This window comes from Zalophus californianus, chromosome 4 (assembly GCF_009762305.2).
Source record: "Zalophus californianus isolate mZalCal1 chromosome 4, mZalCal1.pri.v2, whole genome shotgun sequence".
Classification (NCBI taxonomy): domain Eukaryota; kingdom Metazoa; phylum Chordata; class Mammalia; order Carnivora; family Otariidae; genus Zalophus; species Zalophus californianus.
Window position 1 is genome coordinate 47,288,945 of NC_045598.1, and position 22,743 is coordinate 47,311,687.

At 35.8% G+C, this 22,743-nt stretch overlaps 1 protein-coding gene across 3 annotated transcripts in view; it reads right to left on the bottom strand.

Moving 5' to 3' along the window:
- OMA1 (OMA1 zinc metallopeptidase) overlaps positions 1-22,451 on the bottom strand; it is an 87,672-nt gene extending 65,221 nt beyond the window's left edge. The window contains exons 1-7 of one of the 3 annotated variants that reach the window (XM_027613134.1): positions 22,271-22,451; positions 13,116-13,630; positions 10,225-10,453; positions 7,927-8,100; positions 7,724-7,831; positions 4,995-5,123; positions 712-786 (exon numbers count right to left, since the gene is read on the bottom strand). In XM_027613134.1, coding sequence (XP_027468935.1) covers positions 712-786; positions 4,995-5,123; positions 7,724-7,831; positions 7,927-8,100; positions 10,225-10,453; positions 13,116-13,615 — 1,215 coding nt within the window. In that variant the 5' untranslated portion in view covers positions 13,616-13,630; positions 22,271-22,451. Of the gene's footprint in view, positions 1-711; positions 787-4,994; positions 5,124-7,723; positions 7,832-7,926; positions 8,101-10,224; positions 10,454-13,115; positions 13,631-22,188 lie in introns of all 3 variants that reach the window. The other 2 variants (XM_027613144.1, XM_027613126.1) reach the window with 2 other exon arrangements.
- Between the last annotated feature and the right edge of the window lie 292 nt (positions 22,452-22,743).

The window sequence follows — 22,743 nt, forward strand, 5'->3', positions numbered from 1 at the left end:
GTGAATGAGTAATATCTTCATTTATGAAATTAAATCTATAAAACTCATAATAACTTCAAATAATAGTGATTTCTAATAGCTAGGACTTTTAATAACTACTGGAAACTCAATAAAGAACCAAGTACAATTTGAATTTAATGTACAAAGTGGCATTGTTTTTACTCATTTTTAAAAATGCAGTTTTACTTCTAATATTAAATTCTACTAATAATGCTCAGTTATCACAGATGATAAAAACAGCAGTCAGGCATGCAGTGCCCTGTAAAGGAGACATGAGCAAAAGCCAACTTAAATCATGGTGAAGGCTCAGAGCTGCCCTCTGTGGCTAGCAAAGGTCAGTCATTTGCTGCAACAAAAATAATCTCAAAGACACAAAGTAATAAGCCTGTTCTTCTGTTTACTTAAATTGTAAAAATTCAGGTGGTTCATCTAGGATCATAGCTACAATAGAACAAACCTTTCTCTGAGTGGGGAAAAACAATTATACATTATTTTACTAAAAAAAGCCCCCTTAGATCAACAAAAAAAGGAGAGGAGTAAAATAAAGATAGTATATCAGCTTCTAGAGTACACAAATTTAAAAAGGTATTAATGAAAAATTTCATACAGTCCAACTCTCATTCTCTGCTCATGCCACAGCTCATTAAGACAACGTACATTTATCTTTCACTGTGTGAAGGGCACTGTTTTCTCAACTACCAAGCATTTTACCTTTGCAGCAAGCTGTAATCCAATTTTGTCAGCTTCAGCCTCCAATGTTCTACTGTACGGTCTATCAAACATATACTAAGAAGAAATAAGAAAGAGAAGCTCCATTAGCATATTTATTTCACAGTAAAAGGAGTAACAAAGTGCAATTTTTAAAATTAATTTCATGGAGCATCTAGGATAAAGTTTTTATGCTTTCCATGATTAACATTTAAAGAACACCATGACATAAAACACAAATTGCAGCCTTTATTTCCTCCATCACAGATTAATATTTTAAAAACATGAAAAGAATATTAAAAAAATTATGCCTACAGACTTCTGGACAGTCTATAGTATCACATGAAGTACAGCAATCCCCCTTATCCATGGTTTCACTTTCCATGGTTTGAGTTACCCGCAGATGGTCCTTCTAACACATGGTCAGGTCTATAGTAGCCTAATGCTACACCACAACGCCTACGTCATTTACCTATCTTCATCCCATCACATAGGTATTTTAGCATCTCACATCATCACAAGAAGGTGAGTACATACAATAAGACTTTGAGAGAGGCCACACGTAACTTTTTTTACAGTATGTTGTTATAATTGTTCTATTTTATTATTAGTTATTATTGTTAATCTCTTATTGTGCTTAACTTATAAACTTCATCACAGATATGTATGTACAGGAAAAAACATGGTATATATAGGATTTGATACTATCTGAGGCTTGAGGCCTATCCACTAGGGGTCTTAAATATATCCCACCCTCCCCCCCACCCCATGGATAATGGGGGAGGAGTACTACTGTTCAAGTATCCCCCACTTTCCAAAAGTTTGCCTCACACTACTTTGCTTTTAGAAAAGACTTACATTAGTACCTGTTTTCACTAACCAGAAGAAATCCAAAGAGTATGTTTGCTTTTATGAAAAAAGCCTAAAAGCCAAGTGACATAACACAAACTTTCAGAAAGCAGGGGATATCTGCACTTCTATTTTCCCAATTACAATCTCTACCTACCGTGTAGAGGATCCCCTAAGAAAGCTCATTAAAGCAAGTTTTTAATATGGCCAAGGAACATTTTGATCTTGCAGTTTTAAAAGACAATTGAAAAAATATAGCTAGATAATAACCACTGACACTACTAGAGAATTTATTTCAGTTAGAAAATTAACCATAGAGCAGAATTTTCTTTCTTTGATAAATTATCTTAATTCCACCTTTCCTAAGTATTGATTAGTTAGGGAAATGAAATTTTCTTCCAACCTCAATAAAAAAAATACAAATAGATATCGTAATTTTAACTTTCTTAATTACTTGTATTTATGTGAATGCTTTCCAGTTAAATTCTAATTTTCAGTAAGTACTAAAATTTATAGATGGCTCAATAGGCAGGACTTTTGAGAACAGAGTTATTAATAGAGGAAACACTTTTTCAGAGGTAGCTACATGTCAGTGATGTCTAGAAATAATATAATCAATCTGATCCGCAGCACATGACTACTAGATATGACTTTCCTCCTTCTCGATCATGTCTTTTCTAGGTTGCTGAACATACCATATCATGTCTTCACTCTTAATGAGCAATCTGCCAGGGTCCCTCAAGTCTACTGATAGCATAACTGGTTAAAAACATTGGCTTTAAAAGGACAGAAATTTACACTCAAGTCCAAATGCTGACACTTACTAACTGTGAACTCTTGGCTAATTGTTTAACCCCTCTAAGCCCAGTAGCATCATATGTAAAATGGAGTAGCAATAGCACCAACCTCCTAGGGTTATAGACAGGATAAAATGAGCAAATAATAATAGCTCCTATTTAATGAGTCCTTACTTTGCACTAGGTACTGTGCTAAATGCTTTATAATCACTGGTTCTCAACTGGATATGATTTTGTCTCCCAGGGACATTTGGAAATGTTTGGAGACTTTTTTTTTTTTTTTTTTGGAGAGAGAGAGAGTGCATGCAGGTGGTGTAGGGGCAGAGGGAGAGAGAGAATCTTAAGCAGGCTTCACACCCAGCACAGAGCCTGATGTGGGGCTCAATCTCACGACACTGAGATCATGACTGGTGGTGAGATCATGCCCGAACCGATCGGGATCAAGAGTTGAACACTTAACCAACTGAGCCACCAGGCACCCCTGGAGACATTTCTGATTGTCACAACTGTGGGGGAGGGAGGAGGGGGGTGAAAATGCTACTGGCATCTAGTGGGTATAGGTCAGATGTTTAGAGTAGATGTTTAGAGCTAAATATCCTGCAATACACGTGACAATTTCCCACAAGAATTATCTAGTCCAAAATGTCAATAGTGCTTAGATTGAGGGATCCTACTTTAAAATGCATCATTAAACCCATAATAGTTCTTTTGAGTTAGCCAGTATTATGCCAATTTACAGATGAAGAAACAGACCTATAATTGGTGAAGTAATCTACCCAAGTTCTGTAGAATTTAGGTCTAACAGAGCCTAAATTCAAATATAGGTCCATCTATTCACAGCTGTATTCTTAACCCCTATACATAATTAAACTACAGTGTTCATCCTAGCGCCTAAAATATGGTGAGTACTCAATAAATCTTAGCTACTATAATTATTACAAATAGCTTTCAAAAACCATACCTAGTAGCACTCTATGAGGGCTGCTATATTATACCCCAATCTTTTAAGATTAAAAAATAGGATTCCCTGATAGTTACGTGAAGGCCTGTTTCTTCTTTTCTCTGGCAAATGAATGTCAGCAATTCCCACTCCTTTATGACTTCACTATCAATATCCCCTCCTGCTCTCCAATCATAAGAAGCAAGGCTTTCTAGAGAAACATTTCCTTGTCACCAAAATTACTGGGGAAGCCTTGATTTAGGGAAAAAGGGTTCAAAGAGAAGTAATCCCTACTTTATTTTTAGTTTAATTTTTAAAGAATTATATGAAGTAGCAGGATTCATCAAGTATTTCAAGGGAGAAACAGCCACAAGTTATCTTTCTTATGACAAAATCTTCAGATTACAGAAAAAAGCTATATACTGATAAATGGGTAAAAAACTACATTAACTCCTTTGACTTCCCAGAATATCAGTAACAGAAATAAAATTCAAAATATGAGATCCTGTAACCTAAGTAATAACCATTCTTTTTTTTTCCTTTTAAGAACCTTTATTTCAATATAAATGCAGCCAGACAATATGGTAACACCAAATAAAAGACTTAGTTATCCAATTTCAAAAGCAATTTGTCTCAAAGAATTTTACACATTAGATTTAAACAGCACCCAGATGGCCCAATGATGGGTACTCCACAAATCATTAAATAAACAAATAAGATTGTTCCTGAATCACCACACCTCCCAGGACAAGAGGAAATATGTGAAGATGTAAAATAAAATAATTAATCATAGTTAACAAAGCAATTATCAAGATTGCAAGACCTACTTTCAGTAGTTCAATGTTTTGAACAAAATGAGGACCTCAATAAATTTTACAACGATTATCATTATACATAAGTACTAAAATGAAAGTTAACAAACACCTAATAAGATTATCCTTTCGTTATTTTCCAGGTAGTTTTATTTTAACTGGGAGTAAGGAGATGAGGGTGGTGAAGCAGTTTCAGCAACACGGTGCCCATAAAAGTTCACAGGTTTTAAGAGTTCCCCATCAGAATGCAAATATTTGGGGAAAGGGAGAGTCATAATAAGTACACCAGTCACTATGAGAGACAAAACTGAAAAGTCTGAAGGTAAAGTGACAAAAGGAAAGAAAGGATTTGTGACCATGTTTTCTCTCCTTAAGACCAATGATTATGTCCCCCCTTCACAATATTATGTTAGCCAAAAGTTGCCAAGCCCTGATAACACATCTACCCTCCATCATTTAAAAGATGTAGTATTTTCTAATTTGAATGCTCGTTATTAAGAATATCCCCTAAAGGAATGCCTGGGTGGTTCAACTGGTTAAGCCGCTGACTCTTGGTCTCAGCTCAGGTCATGGTCTCATGGGTAAGGTTGAACCCCGAGGGCTCCACACTCAGTAGGGAATCTGCTTCTCTCTCTCCCTCTCCTTCTGCCCCCTCACCCTGCTGATGCCTGTGCGTGTGTGTATGTGTGCTCTCTATGGAATAAATAAATCTTTAAAAAAAAAAAAAAAAAGAATATCCCCTAAAAATGAGAAAACATAAGACACTAAAATTTAGTAGCTGTATTTCATGGTATGTGAAAACATCCCTGGTATCTGTTACTTTATAGTAATATTTAAAATATCCTCATCACAGGCCATTACAAATTCTACTTACTGTCTCACACTTACCTCCTGCAGTTTAGACTGTATCCACTGGCCCAAAAGTGCCAAACTATCTCGAGGGCAAATGGCCCAAATCATTGTGAGAAAAATCAGACCTAGGAAATCCAATAAATGAACCAAGCTAGCCTTTTCTGCCTGAGAATAATCAAAATAATGAAAATTACATTTAATAAAGAGTATATACCAAAAAAATTAAAAGACAGTATACACCTATATTTTCTAGTTCATCATGTGTAATCACATTAAATAATTTACATGTTTAACTGACCTTCACCAACTAAAATCATATTCTTTTTCTTCTGTGTGCTTTAATTCATTCCATCCCTTACTTACATATTTGCTTACGTGTATATACATTCACTCATTCATTTACTGAGCCACCTAACATCATTTAGACACAGTGACAAGTTCATAGATAGGAATGTATATTCTTACATGAATATATAACAATGTATGCTTTTTATATTAGCAAGCATAATAATCTTGTGAAATAGGTACAATTATCCCCATTTTATAAAGAAACTAAGATGAGGAGAAGCTAAGAGGTGCCAAATTTCACAGAGCTATTAGTAAAAGGACAAGGAATCAAACCCAGGAAGTTTTAGTTTCTAATGTAGTCATTAATTTTTAAAGCAAACAAATGTGCTTATTATGCTTATACCTTTGAACAGACTAAATACTACCGAACATATGAAAGAGTTAAAACATGAAAAATTCAGAAAAAGATTAGAAATTTATTTGAAATAAAAGTCTTTTGGACTTTATGACCTAACATATAAAGTATGATTCATTTATGTAAGTTTGCAATTTTATCACTCTGGTATTTCTCACTAGGAAATCAAGTCCTATGAAGTTTTTATATTTATTTATAGCAGTAACCAATTTTACTTAAAATAGTTGTTTTGAGTGGTAATTTCTAAATACAAGTTTAACACACTGGATTGTTCATTGTTCCCTACTAAAGCTGATTAATAAATGTTAATGTAATGCTGACACTGACAGTGTAGGAATCATTACCTGAACGTATGAAACTTGGCTGACAACTAAAAATAATCACATAGAACACTTCTCTTAACGGTATAATCCGCCCTCACAAAGCATTGCTTTATTATACGAACTGTGTGTCATGAAAAACAATTATGGAATTATTTTAGCACAAAAGAATATAACTACAAATGAAAAAGTCATTACTGAAGAGAAAAACCTTATTATTTATTAAGGAATAAAATTGCTATTACAGAGTTTTAGAAAACTAAAAAAATTTTTTAAATATGTATTTGTGGAACAAAGAAAACAACATTAAAAGCTACATCAAATCAAAATGGAGACTGCTAAAAGAGAAAATACAGTACTGATAATGTATAAGACCTCTACAAAAAATATTAATAACTATTTTCAACTTTTAAGACTATTTTCTTTTTATATCTTATCTAATTAGCATTCCTGTGCTGACAGAGATGACAACAATATGCTGAATGAGGCACTGAACTAAAGGCCAGAAAAGTAAAGGCACAGAATATGAACCTCTTAAATGCTAAAAATGACCAAAATTGATTGATTTTGCAGTTATGAAGCCCTCTCTTGAAAGACAATCTATTTCGGTTGCTTAGATTTATTTTTGTATATATCTGTTCAAGGAAAATGTTTTTTATATTTTTCTGTAACTCAGAAGAAATGAAGGAGATAATTACTATTTGTGCTTCAGAAAAGCACAACTGTGGCCCACCTCAATTTATTAATACTTTAAGGAATAGACAGAATTTGAGATGACTTTTAGAGAGATTAATAACATTATCATTTCCATTTAAAATTAGTATTACTTGCATTTCCAACATAGCATTTCACGATCCTTTCACTATTTACCTTCATTTTTTCAATTAGGAAATATACATCTCTCTAATGTGGACAAAACAGACATACTTATTTTTAATGAATAAAAATAAATATATGAGTAAACAAATACATTAGTTTTTTGGATTCATACCAAGTCAAACAGATGTGTATTCACAGGAATATAAATCAACCTGAATTCTATGATCCATTATAAAAAAGTGCTGCCAATAATCAGGTAACTGTGGTAAAAGGAAGCAGTGTTGGATTTGCAAACACAAGAACTTTGTTAAAGTCCCAATTTGCCAGTTGGCCACATTACTCATGTTACTTAAGAGTAATTACTTAATGAGGACGGTATTAAAAATATGATTGAGAAGCTATGTATTTAAAAGCTTAGCAAACTGTAAAATGGCAAACTATCATTATTATTACTCTGCATTAATTATATATGGCATATCATTCCACAGATTTTCAGAGATGCTCCAAGCCATCCTCTGAGAATGAATAAAAAAGCAAGAAAACTGATTTACTTACTTAAATAGTAATATCACTTTCATATAGTTAATTTTCTGAACAGATTACAAGCGTGTTAATAATTATGGAAAGTTTAAAATCTAATTTGAAATAATTAGAGGTTGAGAATAATTACTTTTTAGCAAAAGAGACAGGTGATAACAACAGTATTTAAGAGAAATACTAATTATTCAGGTATCAAATACTAAAGACCATAAAAATTCTCACAACCAATCATATTTTTTCAAGCAATAGAATAAGTCAATTATTAAATCTAAAATTCCATCTTTTAAGGAAAAAGAAAACTGAAAAGATTCGGTTTTAAAAGATTTAACTTGCTAACTTCAAAGCCGTATTCCAAGAACTGAACATTCATTCTAGGTACTTACAGCATGCCCAAGTACTGCGTGTGCTATTTCATGGCCCAGAAGGAAGGAAAGTTGATGGCTATCAGTTACACTATTTAAAAGCCCAGTGAAGATAAACACTTGTCCATTCTGCACCATAAAGAAAATAATGTAAGTGGAACACCTTAAAAAAACAAGGACATTAAATTGAACAATTAAACATAGGTGTGAGAACTTCCACTTACTGGAAGCACGAAGGCATTTACATCTGGAGAATCAACCACATGAATAATCCAATTGATCTCAGAGATCCCTGGGATATCTTTATTGCATTCAATCAAATGATTAACCACCTCTTTAACCATTAGGTATCGGCCATCCTTCTCAGTGAGCATATCATTTTTAAATTCCTCCATCCACTGAAAGATTAAAAAGTCATCTTTATTTTTTTTTAAGTCATCTTTATTTTAAAAGAGTTGTAGCTCTACAAAATGTTTATATTGCTTCATGAAAAATTATATGACTACTTACTGTGGAACATTTTAATTTTTAATTATGTAAAAATCTACATATACTAAACACTCAAATCCTTAAATTTGAATTATTCATGCAAAGGCAATGTGGTTTCTCACAAATGGAATGAATTCTAATAACTAAGATTTTTCATATAAATTGGTTGAAATAAAACTTTCATCTTTTCTATTAGCCTATAAACAAATAAAACACTTAAATATGATTTCTACTTTCCTAAATATTTTGGAAAACAAAACATTGCCTAGGGAACAAAGATTTCACATACAGAAATACAATACAAAATTACTCTAACACACTGAAAAAAACACCCTATACTTAATAAAAAAAAAACTTCTACCAAAAAAGGATACTTCATTAATTTTAAAGTTTTATTCACACAGAATCAAAGGAAATTACTGAAATTTTAGGACTAGTGGGCATGTCAGTTTCTCTACACTATGTTGAGTAAGACTAGCCACCATATGAAGACACTTTTCTGGAGCTATGTTCATGAGAAACCCTTCCAAATGTAGGAAAATTAAAAATGTTCTGAAAATATTACTTTAATTTCCATAAAAGGTATAACTCCTTTCACATATGGATCAAGAAGTTTATAACCTTCCCTGAGATGTTTTTATAGAATTGGAATCTGAAATAGTCTTTAAAATCAACAGCATTTTTAAAAAGCACAAGTCACCAATGTAAACTGAAACAACAAAAAACATTATTATATTAACCCTTCTGAAGTAGACAAAACAAGCAAAATTATATATAATAATAGCACTTTATAATATCTCTATAAGACCATGTGCTTGAAATTTTGTATCAAGCAGGTTATTACATTTGTAGGTTAAAAAATAAAAATATATACAAAGATATATATAATCTTTCAAAGCTTCTAAATGATATGAACGGTAAAAGCAATAATAATTTAACCCTAGGCCTGCCTCAATCTTTCCAGAACATTTTCCTCAAACTTGCTTCAGACAAGACTATCCTAAAAAATACCTCCAATCTCTGTATAAATTCTACTAGAAGAGATGTATCTTATCTTTACTAGGAACAACATTTTTAGTGAAAAAACATTGTTATTTCTTTTTTAATGGTAACTTTCCACCAACAAACTCAGAATCTTAACTGAACTAAAAAGATATAAAGATTTAGCCATGCCAAAACTGTCAAGTGAGACTATGAGACTTTAAATCAACAAATACTAACAGCATATACTATGTGTGTGCTAAGAACTGGAAAAAGAGAATCTGTCAAGAAACATGCTAGTGGGATAAAAGGCTTAACTTACCTTGTACTTGCTAAGGAGTTAAGGTTTCTGAACTCCAACTTTATTTTGCATTCAAAAAATATAATAAATTGTCAAAAATGATGTTTTAGAAAAAAAATCCTATTCTACATTACTTTCAAGGTACAAAATTCTATTACATACCTACTTATCCAAAAAAATATATACTAAGCACCACTTTGTACATTGTGCTAGTACTTAAGATAAAATGATAAAACAGGGTCTGTGTTCCCATAGAGCTTAGGCTAACAAAGGAGACAGATCAGCAAATAAATAATTACGCAAATAATTATGTTACCCTCATGATAAGTGATTTGAAGAAAGAAAACAGTATGCAAAGACAAAATAAAAGTAGGAGACCTGACCCCAGTAGAGCCAAGCACTGTACACAAATACAAATGAGCTCATTCATAATTTAGTTTGTATGAAGGATACCCCCTAGAGCCTAATGTAGCCAACCTACCTAACCCAGCCTGGATAATCAAGGAAGGCTTTCCTGAGAAAGTAACATTTAAGGTGACATGTGATGAGCAGGAGTTAGCTGGGTGAATGAGAAGAAAAGCAAGGTAGGCAGGAGGAATACTATGTATGAAAAGTTTGAGGCCTTTTGGGAAATGTTAATTTTCTATCAAAGACTAACATAAAAAAGTAGTGCATCTTTCATACTTAAGAAACTCTCCTGCTTTGAGTATTATATTAAGCAATCTAATTATAAACAATTCTTACTACTTACTGCTTCATATTCCAGTTCTGATAAAAGTCTGAAATGTTCTTTCCCCAATAATAGTAGCTTGCTCCTTCCTGTGACAGGACTCACTTCCAGGTGAGTAAAATAAAATACTACAAAGAGCAATCCAAAACTACTGAAACAAAGGAGTAACTTCCATTTATTCTTTCTTACACTTTCTTTAAATAGTTCCTTCTTGTTAGGAGGAAGTGCCTGCCACCATTTCCTTATGCCCCTAGAGCAAAAAGAAAATTCAAAGTTCTGACAATAGTATCAGCACATATCACCAAAACTTAATCTCATGCTAGGATTTTATGTCATCAAACACTGCAATTTTTGTGATATATTTCTCTGTATAGATGAATTTTTTCAATTATAAAATTCTTAGCTAAAATGAAAAAGTAATCAATTATATAGAACTATAGTTAAAAATTCTAATGTTCATTTAAATTTTCTTCAGTTATTTTAAAGGTGAACACTAAATGAGTAGCTATTTTACACAACTTCCATTAATTAACATTTATTGACTGTTTACCACATGCAAACTGCTATTCAAATTGTTATACATGTCATCTCATTTAACCTTCACAATAACCCCATTACAGAAGAGAAAACTGAGACAAAGAGAAGTGAAGCAACTTGCCCAAGGTTGCAGAAGTGATAAGGGAAAACCAGGCAAGGAAGAAAGTGTGATCCCAGAGTCTGAGCACTCAACCACTTAGTAGGGATAAACTGGCCCAGTAAACATCTGAGGGGATTACAGTACAACAATCTATACCTTTAACCACGATCCTCCCCACTGCTCATCAGACTTCTGGCACAATCTGCCAGGACTTTAGCAAGGTACAAAGGTAACTACCTCAGCGTTGATTTTAGAAGTAAATTTTGCTCACCAGCAAAAAGTCCACTACCCCCTCAAGAACATGACAAAGGAGAGGTAATAAGAACATAAACACTGTAAATAAGGAAATGAGAGACTGTATGGTTAACAAATGAGGAGGTCTACTTTCTACCAGGCAACAATACTCTGCTGGTTATTGGGGTTCACAGACATTTTGAGAAGCAATGTTTCAACACTGGGACAAAATTTTTCCTCCTAAGTTCATCTGTGAAATCACAACAAAAATTTAAGATATATACATCATTCTCTTGACACAATTCACCTTATAAAATAACTTCAATTTATCTTAATTTTATTAAGTGACACACCTAAAATGCCTCAAAGTGTTTCAACCTGAAGAAACTTAGGCCAGACTTATTTCCTATTTAAAACTTTATCTGACTTATTATTCTTTGCTTAAAAGTATGAAAACATGAAAGAAAATGTTGTTAAAATAGTAACAAAAACAAAAAGGTAAAAATAATTATTAAAAAGTATGAAAAAGAGCCGTTGGCCTAAGAACTTGGGCTGAGCTGTGACAAAGATTCTCTCTCTTCCACCAGACTCTGCTCAGGCTTTTTTCAACTAGGCCTCACCTTTAGACTTCTGTATTTCTCTTTGTTGTCCAGTTTCAGCAAGAATCCTGCTAAATCAGTTTACCCAAAATTCCCCATCCTCCATATCTGATCACCCTCAGTATCTGATCAGATTCCTCATCATTCACCAGCCCCCAAGTGATATCTGACCACCCTCACCTGCCTTCAGCAAGAAGCCTAGTAGGGTCAGGTTAGGGAGAATCCCCCCCTTACTCCTAATGTTTCCTCTTAGTAATTTTCCATCCACCAAACCTCACCCTCCTCCTTGGCTATAAATTCCCACTTGCCCATGCTGTATTCAAAATTAACTCTGGTTCTATACTTAGGTCTCTCTTCCCCTACTGCAAAAGTCCAGCATAAAATCTGTATTTACTGCTTTAACTGTTGTCTAGCTCTGGTTTTCTCTGACAGCCATTTCTTACATCAAGAGTTAACACAGCTGTATTTTTTCCTGGGTGCCAATGTCAAGTCATAAGGAACACAATACATTAGAAAGTACAAGTTCTCAACTTCTGATAGAAAGAAAATCGGTTTGGTTAGTATGGGAGTCGGAGGGCTAGAAGGGCCTTCACAGTCATCAAAGGTAAGAAAGCTTTATGAGGAGACAATGCCTAACTTTACCTTTCTTCAATAAATGGAGCAAATAAGAGAAAACAAGATTATTTATGGGGAGAGGTTTAAATTAAATATAAGGTACTATTTAGCTATAAAAACATATTATGATGGACTACCCAAGAGAAAATAACAAAGATGTGTTGGAAATAGAATAATTAATAAATACTAGTTAAGCATTAACTTGGCTAGGAATGAGCCCATTCTTAAATAAGTAAAGTTCTTCAGTTTCATGACCCATTGCCTCAGATTCCGTAACTAAACACATATGTTTGTAAGTACTGCTCTTACACACAAACTATGACCAACATTTCTCATTCTTGCAATCATAAACATAAGATCTTTTAAAAAAGTATCTATATAATTTTTTAAAGATCATATTTTTATACTATAATATGCAGTAAATTGGGGCACCTGAGTGGCTCAGTCGGTTAATGATTCAACTCTTGATTTCGGCTCAGGTCATGATCTCAGGATTGTGAGGCTCACATATCTCAGGCTCCGTGCTCAGTATGGAGTGTACTTAGGATTCTCTTCCTTTCCCTCTGCCCCTCCCCCTGCACTAGTTGTGTGTGTGTGTGTGTGTGTGTGTGTGTCTCTCTCAATAAGTAAATAAATAAAATCTTAAAAAATATGCAGTAAATCATCTCAAGATTACTAAATCATTAACAAAACTGGGTAGACCCAACTGTTTAGAAACTTAATTTTGAGCTAAATATGGGTGGGAAATCTAACAAGTTTTCATTAAAAGTATAATTTTATAAATACCTTTGAATATAAAAGTTTATTTTTTTTTTAAAGCTTTTTACCTGCCTACAATGATTGCGAATAGTTTCTGCACTGGTTTAAGAATTATCAACAAGAGAGGAACCGGAGCAGCTTGAAACCGAGGAGAAGTGTGGAAACTCCTGATGTCTCTTTCATGAAGACAGTTTAGAGGATGCAATAGTGAAAGGGCAGGAACTCCTGTAACTTCTTTTATCAGTAGCTGTCTTGAAAAAGAGTCATTCCACACAGAACATTTTGGGGTAACCATCCCAATTTCCTTATATCTCGTGCTCAAGAGGCATCCTGGTCTTTTTTTACTAAAAGTCTTACAGAAATAAAAATTTTCAGGAAGAAAAGTCAACCTATCACACTGATTTACTCCCAGACCCTGATACTTATTAACTATATGATTAATTTGTACTTGATGACAGTCTGGTGAGGTGACAGCTAGTGTGTTACATTTTCTCCAGTTGGCCAACACATGAAATCGGAAGAAAACACAGTTTCTAGTAGCAGACTGCAGTCCATAGATGAAATTCATCTTTCTTCTCCTTATCTGGAACACAAAAAAAAATAAGTTATAAATATCTCTGGAAAATACTTATTTACAAAACTGGGAACATAACACTTAAGAAAGAGGTGTGTCAATCGTTCTTCCCTTGATATATCTCAGACTGAATTACCTTAGGTTTCTACCACCACCCCCACAGCAACACCCCTCAACAATACAAACCAAACAGCTTTTCCTTTTTTTTTTTTTTAACTCTACAACACATACTTTAGAAGCTTGGATTTTTTCTTCGTTTTTTAGTTTTAGTTGGGGGAAATCTTTTTATTTTAACAGCTAAATTATTGGGAAATAAGAAATGGGTTAAGCAAAAATAACAGTAGGTTTTAGCAACTGGCAGTAAGTAAGGGGAAAAGCATGTAATGGAACAGTAAAATCTAAGTTTCAAAATGTATTTTTTAAAATACAAATCTGATCCGTTCAAATATAATCCTCGTACTACTGATTGGGGTCAAGATGGAATAAGAGGAACCAGACTTATCCTCTCACTGAAAACTGAAAAAAAAAAAAAAAAAACAGAATAAATGAAACAATGGTTCCAACACATTGGACATTAGGCAATGAAGACCAGTGACCCATGAGAAATGGAAAACAAATGTGATGAGCCCTACAATTGCCCCAGCTTCCTGCCTGGACAGTTTCTAGGCCACTATGTAGAAAGGGGAAACCTAGCACAGCCCAACAATGTTCCTAAATTGGAGAGATGAAGCCGGGAGCTCAAGTAGGCCACAGTAACTAGACCCCACAGAGCAGAGTACAAGAGAAGACAGAACTGTACAGAGAAAGAACTCCAGAAGGTGTTACACAAGGAAATCTGTCTGGTGTACTCAGATGAGTTCTAAACAGGGCACTCACATGAGGGAAGTCCCTAGAGATGGGAAAGAATCACCTGACAGTATTAGAGGAGCAATATTCAGGGCTCATGGAGGGCAGAGTAGAGTGTCTATATCTACCCTTCAAAGTGGAAAACCTTTGAATTCATGGGACATTGGGTAGAGTACTCAGAAGGTTTTGCCTCATTAGAGAAAAATTAGTCCTAGACTAAAAGCTACTTTGGCCCTACCCAACAAAGATTAAAAGCAAGACTCAAAAAAAAAAAAAAAAAAAGATCAAACTGTTTCTAAGGAACTTAACCACATTCTACAAAAAAGCTCAAAAACAGTTAAAAGAATATAAAAATATCCACCACTCAGCAAGGTATAATTTATAATTAAAAATTACCAGGCAGCAAAAAGGCAGGATATGTGAACCATAATTAGGAAAAATATTAATAAAAACTCACTCCTAAATAACATGAATGACAGCATTGATAGATATTAAAATAGTTATTACAACTATATTCCATGTGTAAGAACTTAAAATCTGAGAATGTTATGTAGAGACGTAGAATATGTTTTTTTAAAAAGACCTATACTGAACATCTAAACAAGAAAAGTACAAAGTCTTCGATGAAAATTACACTGGATGACAGCAGATTAGATATTGTAACAATGAAATAAAGACCTGTAAACCTGACATATCAATAGAAACCAAGAAAACCAAAATAAAAAACCAAGGGAAAAAAAAAGGCACAGAGCATCAAAGAGGTGTAGGATAACTCAAATGGCCTAAAATATGTATAAGTGGAGTCCCCGAAAAGAGGGGAGGGCTGGTAGAACAAAAAAAAAAAAAAAACTTGAAAAAATAATGGCCATTTTCCAAATTTCGTGAAAACTGTAATCCCACAAATCCAAGAAATTTAAAAAGCCACACACACAGTAAACACAAAGGAAACTTATTTCAGGACATATCCTAATCAAATTTCCTAAAACTAGTGGAAGAGAAAATCTTAAATTTGACATCTTTGATGAAATGGACCAATTCCTTGAAAAACACAAACTACCAAAGCTACCTCAGAAAGAGATGGATATATCTGAAGAGCCCTATATCTATTTTTTTAATTGAACTTGCAGTTAAAAACCTTCCCGCAAAGAAAGCTCCCAGCTCAAATAGCTTCACTGGGCAAGTCTATCAAACATTTAAGGAAGAATTAATAATAATTCTATTCAAATTCTCCAGGAAACTGAAAAGAAATTAACAGTTTGCATTTTATTCCATAAGATCTGCATTACTGTGATACTAAAGCCAGAAAAAAAAATAACAAGACTATAGAGTAATATCTCTCATGAACATAGATACAAAACAATATTTTAGAAAATCGAATTCAACAATATATAAAAAGACTACATCATGACCAGCTGAGATGTGTCCCAGGAATGTAAGGTTGAGTAAAAATTCATGAATCAATGTAATCCACCCTATTTATTGAAAAAGAAACACCACATGATCATCCTGATACAGAAAAAGCATTTGATAAAATCCCACATCCAACCCTGATAAAAAAAAAACCCTCAGTAGGGCGCCTGGGTGGCTCAGTGGTTAAGTATCTGCCTTCGGCTCAGGTCATGATCCCAGGGTCCTGGGATCGAGTCCCACATCAGGCTCCCTCCTCGGCAGGAAGCCTGCTCTCCCTCTCCCACTCCCCCTGCCTGTGTTCCTGCTCTCACTGTCTCTGTCTCTGCCAAATAAATAAATAAAATCTTTAAAAAAAAAAACTCAGTAAACTAGGACATCTATAGAAAACTATAACCAACAGCATATTTATAGGTGAAAGACTATACTTTCCTCCTAAGATCAGGACTGAGGCAAGGATGCTCGCTCTCACCACTTAAATTCAATACTGTACTGGAGATCCTAGTCAACACAATAGAATGAATAAATGCCTAACTAAATAAATGGCATCCAGACAAGAAACATAGAAGCTAAATGGTCTTTATGCCTACATAACATGATCATCTATTTAAAAAACCCAAACATATCAGTTAGTTAGGGGGCAGGATACAAAAGCAATATACAAAAGCAATTTTATCTCTAATTACTATCAAGTGATAGAAGCCAGACCCTACTCCCTCCCAAAAAGTTCATACTCTAGGATTCCAGCTCTATAATATAAACTGTAGAAAATGCAAAATAATTTATAGTTACAGAGAGATCAATGGTTGCCTGAGGATGGGAAGGTAAAGATCAGGAAAGGGATTATAAAGTTTTGGAGGTAATGAATACGTTCACTATTTTGATTGTGGTGTTAGTTTCATAGATGTACACATGTCAAAACATAATAATTCTAAGCTGTATACTATACAGCTTAAATAGGTACAATTTATATCAATTAAGCTATTTTTCAAAAGATACTAAAAAGAGACAACAATAAAATGCAATGTGTGAACTCTGATTAGATCTTAAGTTTGAAAAAAAAAACAGCTTCAGAAGACAACTGGGACTCTTGGGGGAATCTGCATATGGATTTGCTTTCAGGTTATTTTAGGTATGTACTGCTTATTAGATGACAATGATGTGGTTATGTAGGGGAATATCTCATACCTGAGTACTTGCTCAAGTATCTCTTTATGATGAATAAAACTCACTTTCAAGTTGAATACACACACACACACACACACACACACACACACACACAAAGCCAATGCAGTAAAACACTAACCATCATATCTAAGTCACAGTTACATATGTGTTCATTAAAATTTTTTTTCAATTTTTCTGCTTCAAAATCTTCATAATAAAAGTTGGAGGAAAATATATAAATCTAACTCAAACTAGACTAATACAATACTATCTAGAAAGATGCTTCAGAACATCAGTTTTAAAAATAAAATTTAAAAAATTAAATTTAAAAAAGAACATCAGTTTTAATGAACCGTATTACCAAACTATTTGAAAGTCACTCAAAATTTTTATATACTTTATATATTCTATCCTTGCATCATTAACATATATTAATATATGTTAACCTTATATATAATGTTATAAATAAAGGGCATGCTAAGTAAACATTTACTCCAAGTTAACCTTTTGGAATTACTATCCATTTTAAATCAGAGTCCAGACTTGATACATAATAATCTGATGTTATTAACAAGATACTTTTAGGTTTTGGGGGGCTTTTTTGAACCAAGCTGAAAGTAGTAAAATAACTGAAGCCTAGAAATCATTTCAAATTAGTACCTGAGTAGCTAGTAAGGTTCTTCATTGGTTAGGTGGCTTGAGAGTTACAGATGCAGCATAAAATCCAGTCCCTGCCCTCATGGATATTACCAAGTTAAGGGGGGAAATGTATCTAAGTAAGACTATTAAGGGATAATAGAATACAGTTCCTCATTAAGTATTATGCACTATATGATTTTTTTCACTTTAAATTTTTTATTGTTATGTTAATCACCATACATCATTAGTTTTTGATGTAGTGTTCCATGATTCATTGTTTGTGCATAATATCCAGTGCTCCACGCAGAAAGTGCCCTCTTTAATACCCATCACCAGGCTAAACCATCCCCCCACCCCCTCCCCTCTAGAACCCTGTTTGTTTTTCAGAGTCCATCACCTCTCATGGTTTGTCTCCCCCTCCGATTTCCCCCCCTTCATTCTTCCATCTTTTTTTTTTTTAACATATATTGCATTATTTGTTTCAGAGGTACAGATCTGTGATTCAACAGTCTTGCACAATTCACAGCACTCACCATAGCACATACCCTCCCCCATGTCTATCACCCAGCCACCCCCTCCCTCCCACCCCCCCACCACTCCAGCAACCCTCAGTTTGTTTCCTGAGCTTAAGAATTCCTCATATCAGTGAGGTCATATGATACATGTCTTTCTCTGATTGACTTATTTCACACAGCATAACACCCTCCAGTTCCATCCACGTCGTTGCAAATGGCAAGATCTCATTCCTTTTGATGGCTGCATAATATGCACTATATGAATTTTTAAAAAAGAAAGGAAATCCATGAGTAGCAGAAGAGTTCAAGGCAACTATTATTTTTTATGCCATTGGGGCAGATGCAGAAAATAATTGTTTCGAATGAGAAAGTACACTTAAGGTTTAAAAATAGAAAGTCATTTGCTAGAAGTCAAACTGCAAAAACAACACAAACCTACATTCTTAGATCCTTTACTATAAGAGATAAGCTTCAGACACTCAGCCCGATCACACTCCCTTTATAAGGGCATCCTACAGCCTCAACTTAAGGGACAGGCCCAGACTTTCAATCTTTCCCAGTGACCCCTGTCACTGGCCACAGAGCTAGCAGTGGGAATCTGACACAGAAAAGACTTTTGGTGAGGCAGTATCAGGCAAAAGAATAAGGGCATGTATAAATTGGAGTTATAGTTGGTGCTATGGCAACACAAAGCAATATGCAAGCAAGTACTACAAAAACCTTTGCAAAAGAAGTGGATCAACAGAAAGGACAATGGAATCAATGTGTGGAAAGTAAAAGATCATGAAGCCTCAGGGAGAGAAAAAGAGAGAGGGGGCAAGATTCATACCCTCCTGGTTCCCAAGAGTCTACTGTCCTTCCTAAATGTAACTGAGCTTCATGAGCTTTACTTTCTTCCTGTAACAATTCCCTCTCTTCAGAGGGTTTCTGCATCTTGTAAATAAATGATCTCTGACTTAAGTTACATGGTATAAAACAGTTACACCTTTCATATACAAGCTGATAACATTTTAATATTACACGTGATGCTTATCACGTGATGCTTATTAGAATTAGCTAAGGGTTCCTTCTAGACTTTGCAAACCAAATTCCCAATTCTCAACACTGAATCAGTTCCAGATAATCAGTTCTGGATAATCTCTGCAGTGACTTTACACGTCAATTCTGCCTCCTTAATATCTCAATCTAGCCTTTCCTGGGCTCCGTGGCCTTAGGTTGTTGATTACTATATACCCTCCAATCTCTCCGCCTATTAAACCACCAACTCCTACCCCTACAGTTCATTCCCACCCCCAACAAACTAAACTAAAGCAATCTTTCTAAAATGCAGATCAGACAACAGAATCCTACTACAACTCTCATAAAGTCCTACATCACTAAATACTATGCAGCCATTTTAAAAAACGGAGATTTGTGTAATGACAAAGAGACACACAAATCTTAAAAATAACAAATGCTACCTGCAAAAATTCAGTAGATCAGGAATGGCAAACTCAGATGTGTAAACCAGCGCTGCAAAACAGAAATTTCTGTGATGATGGAAATGTGTCTGCGTTGTCCAATATGCTAGCTCCTACCTATGGCTACTAAGCACCTGAAATGTGGCTGGTGTGACTGAGGAATAGAATTCTTAATGAACTTAATTTTAGTTAATTTGAAACAAAATGGCCATAGGTGACTAGTGGCTACTGTATTCAACAGTGCAAGTTGGTAGGGTCCAGGCAAAGCCATACTGGTGTAAATGCAGATTCATGTCCATCTAAAGAAGGTGCAACAAGTGTAATGGAACCTGAGCTTAGTGTTACCACAGTTCAATATTTTCAAGAAAAGACAGAATTCAAACTTTACCTGAAAGTTATCAGTTTTAAAATGCTGGCCACAAATTAAAAAAAAAAAAAAAAAACACAAAAAACTTTTTAACCACCTTGGCCAAACAAACCTACACAAAACCCCATTCAGTTTCTTATCTCTGAATGATGTTATTCATTCATTAAATACTTAATAAGTGCCTCCTACATGCCATACCACATACCACTCTGGATTCTGGAGATACCACAGAAAATAAAGCAGACAAAAATCTCTGCCCAATTTGCAAAAATAGTAATGCTGAAATATGCTAGCATATATAAATATAAATTAATCTAAACCAAAACGTAGCAAACTATTCATTATGGTTATTTTGAGTGGCAGAATGGTGGATGTAAAGGATTTAGTATTTTCATCTCATGTATTTTTGTGCTGTTTAAATTTTTACAGGATGTATTATAACTCTTGTAAGCCCCAAAACCTATAAAGGCAACTATTTTTGTAATTTCCAATGGTTTCCATGGGCTTCCATAAACTTCTCCATATAGACCAGGCCTCTCACAATGCCACCTCCCACTATTTCTCCAGGCACCTTCCCCCAGCTCTCCTTCACCCATTCCCAAGCTCCAGACCCACTGACTTTCTGATAACCTTCAGAAAAGCTCTCACCTCTATTTCCATGCATATCTATTACACTGCTTAGCTCTGTGATTATGGCAAGCAAACTCTTGCTCATTTCTCATGACTTACGTGAAATCTTTAAAAAATATTCTGACACAGAAGATATAAGCAAAAGCCCCAAACATTACATGAACATAACTAAAAACGTTATTTGTGCCACTGCCAATCAAGTGTCATTTAGAACAGAAACAGTGCCTGAAATTTTACAACCCCTGGTTTATCCTTAAGAAAGGGTAAAGAACTGGTGAAGAAATCTATTTATACATTTCCAAAGAGCCAACACTAGACTACACAGAGCCTAAGAAAGAATCAGGACACAGCCTCTTCGAAGAACTGTAGCAGGTCAACAAACAGCTGGCAAACTTCTAAGATTACTAAACTAATGATGTGAGAAAATTAAACAATTTGGATTGTTAGCCTCTAAGAATATTTCAGATCCTTAATTCTTTAAGTACCATCTCAGAATGAGCAAGTACAGCACTCACTGGCACTCAGGGCTGAAGCCTGGAAGACAGTTTTAACAACTCTGCTGAAAATGACTATTTCTTCTCTAGTTTCTATGGAAACAGCTGTCAGATTGGCAAAAATAGAACATGTACTTTAAAATAATCATTCAAGCAAAGTACATCCATGATGGAAGACTTAAAAAATAAAATAAAATAAATTGGAAGGCAACAGACTTGGTTCTTAAGCTTCCAAATGTCAGCCTGCACCTCTTCGCCACGGCTGAGATGATGGATATAAACCTACATCATTTTCGTGAGGGTTACACAAGCACTGGTTGGAGTCACGATAGTTGATCAATCCCTGAATTCCAAATGAGCTATTTTCATCGCCCCGGACTAAAATTTTTCATTGAGGACTGCACGGCACAATAAAACTGTTGCTCCGCTTTACACAGGCAAGTGACATTATTTAAAGAGTATAAAAAGTGCTATTTGTAGACAAGTTTATGAAGAAATTATCACAACTCCCGAGCACTGTTTAGAAAGGAAATGTTCAGTTCTTCATGGCAGGGTTTAGGTAGAAAACTTTTATGTTCTCTACTTTGAGAGTGAGGAGGTAAGAGAGGGACTGCCTCTCGAGTTGCTTTAAGCGGCAAGAGGCGGTTTTTCACAGGTGAAGGTGTCGATGTGAGGCACACCATGCTGCGTTAATTACACTACTTAAAAAAAAGGAGCCGCTAAAGAGAAGGAAAGGCTGAGGGGAGAGGCAGGGAACCAGGGAACCCGGAAACCACATCCACATGCCAACTAGCACCTCCCCGGGGGGGCAGGGGCCCCTGGGGTCCCTGCACTTCGCGCCGGGAGGGGAGGGAGGGCTGAGGCTTGACTCTCCCGTACCCCTTTTCCACTCGCCCCTCTCCCCAGACCGCAGACGCCGGCCCTCCCCACTCCCGCCCGGACGCCCCTTCGTCCCTGCCCCCCCAGGCTCCGCCACCCCCACCTGCCCCGCAGTGCTCGCGAGCCCCGCCCCGCATCCCGGCGCCCCGCGAAGTCCTCTCACCCCAACTCCCGCACTCTGCCCCCGCCCCTGGGCCCGGCCCAACTCGTAAAAGAAGAGCAAAGGCGTCCCCAAAAGGACAGACCCTAGCAGTGGCGAAAACGTCGACCACTCCTCCGGCCGGACTTTTGCGCAAGCGCACACCCCATCGCAGAAGCCCCGCCTCCTCACTTCCTGCCCTGTGTCCGGGCCCGGGCGCCTTTCGCTCCGCCCACAGCGGGCAGTCGCCACACCCGCCCAGAATCGTCCTCCCCGCGGGCAGCTGACCGGGAGAGCACGGTGGCGCTCTTACGCCCCCGCGTGGCCGGAGGAGGGACGTGGCTCCGGGCTGGACTCTGCCTGGCCCGTCTTCACTTACGTCCTTGGAACCTGATTTGGGGCCTCTGAAGAATGATCCAGGCAAGGCTGTGACGGCTCAAGAGTCTAAGGCAGTGCTGGTCAAAGGGAAAGAGATTCGAGGGCTGCCAAAGGACTAACGTTTCTTGCTTTTGAAGTTGCACTGATAGAAGTAGTCTTTGGAGTGAGAGAATTCTCTGCTTTCACATGACTTCTGGAATG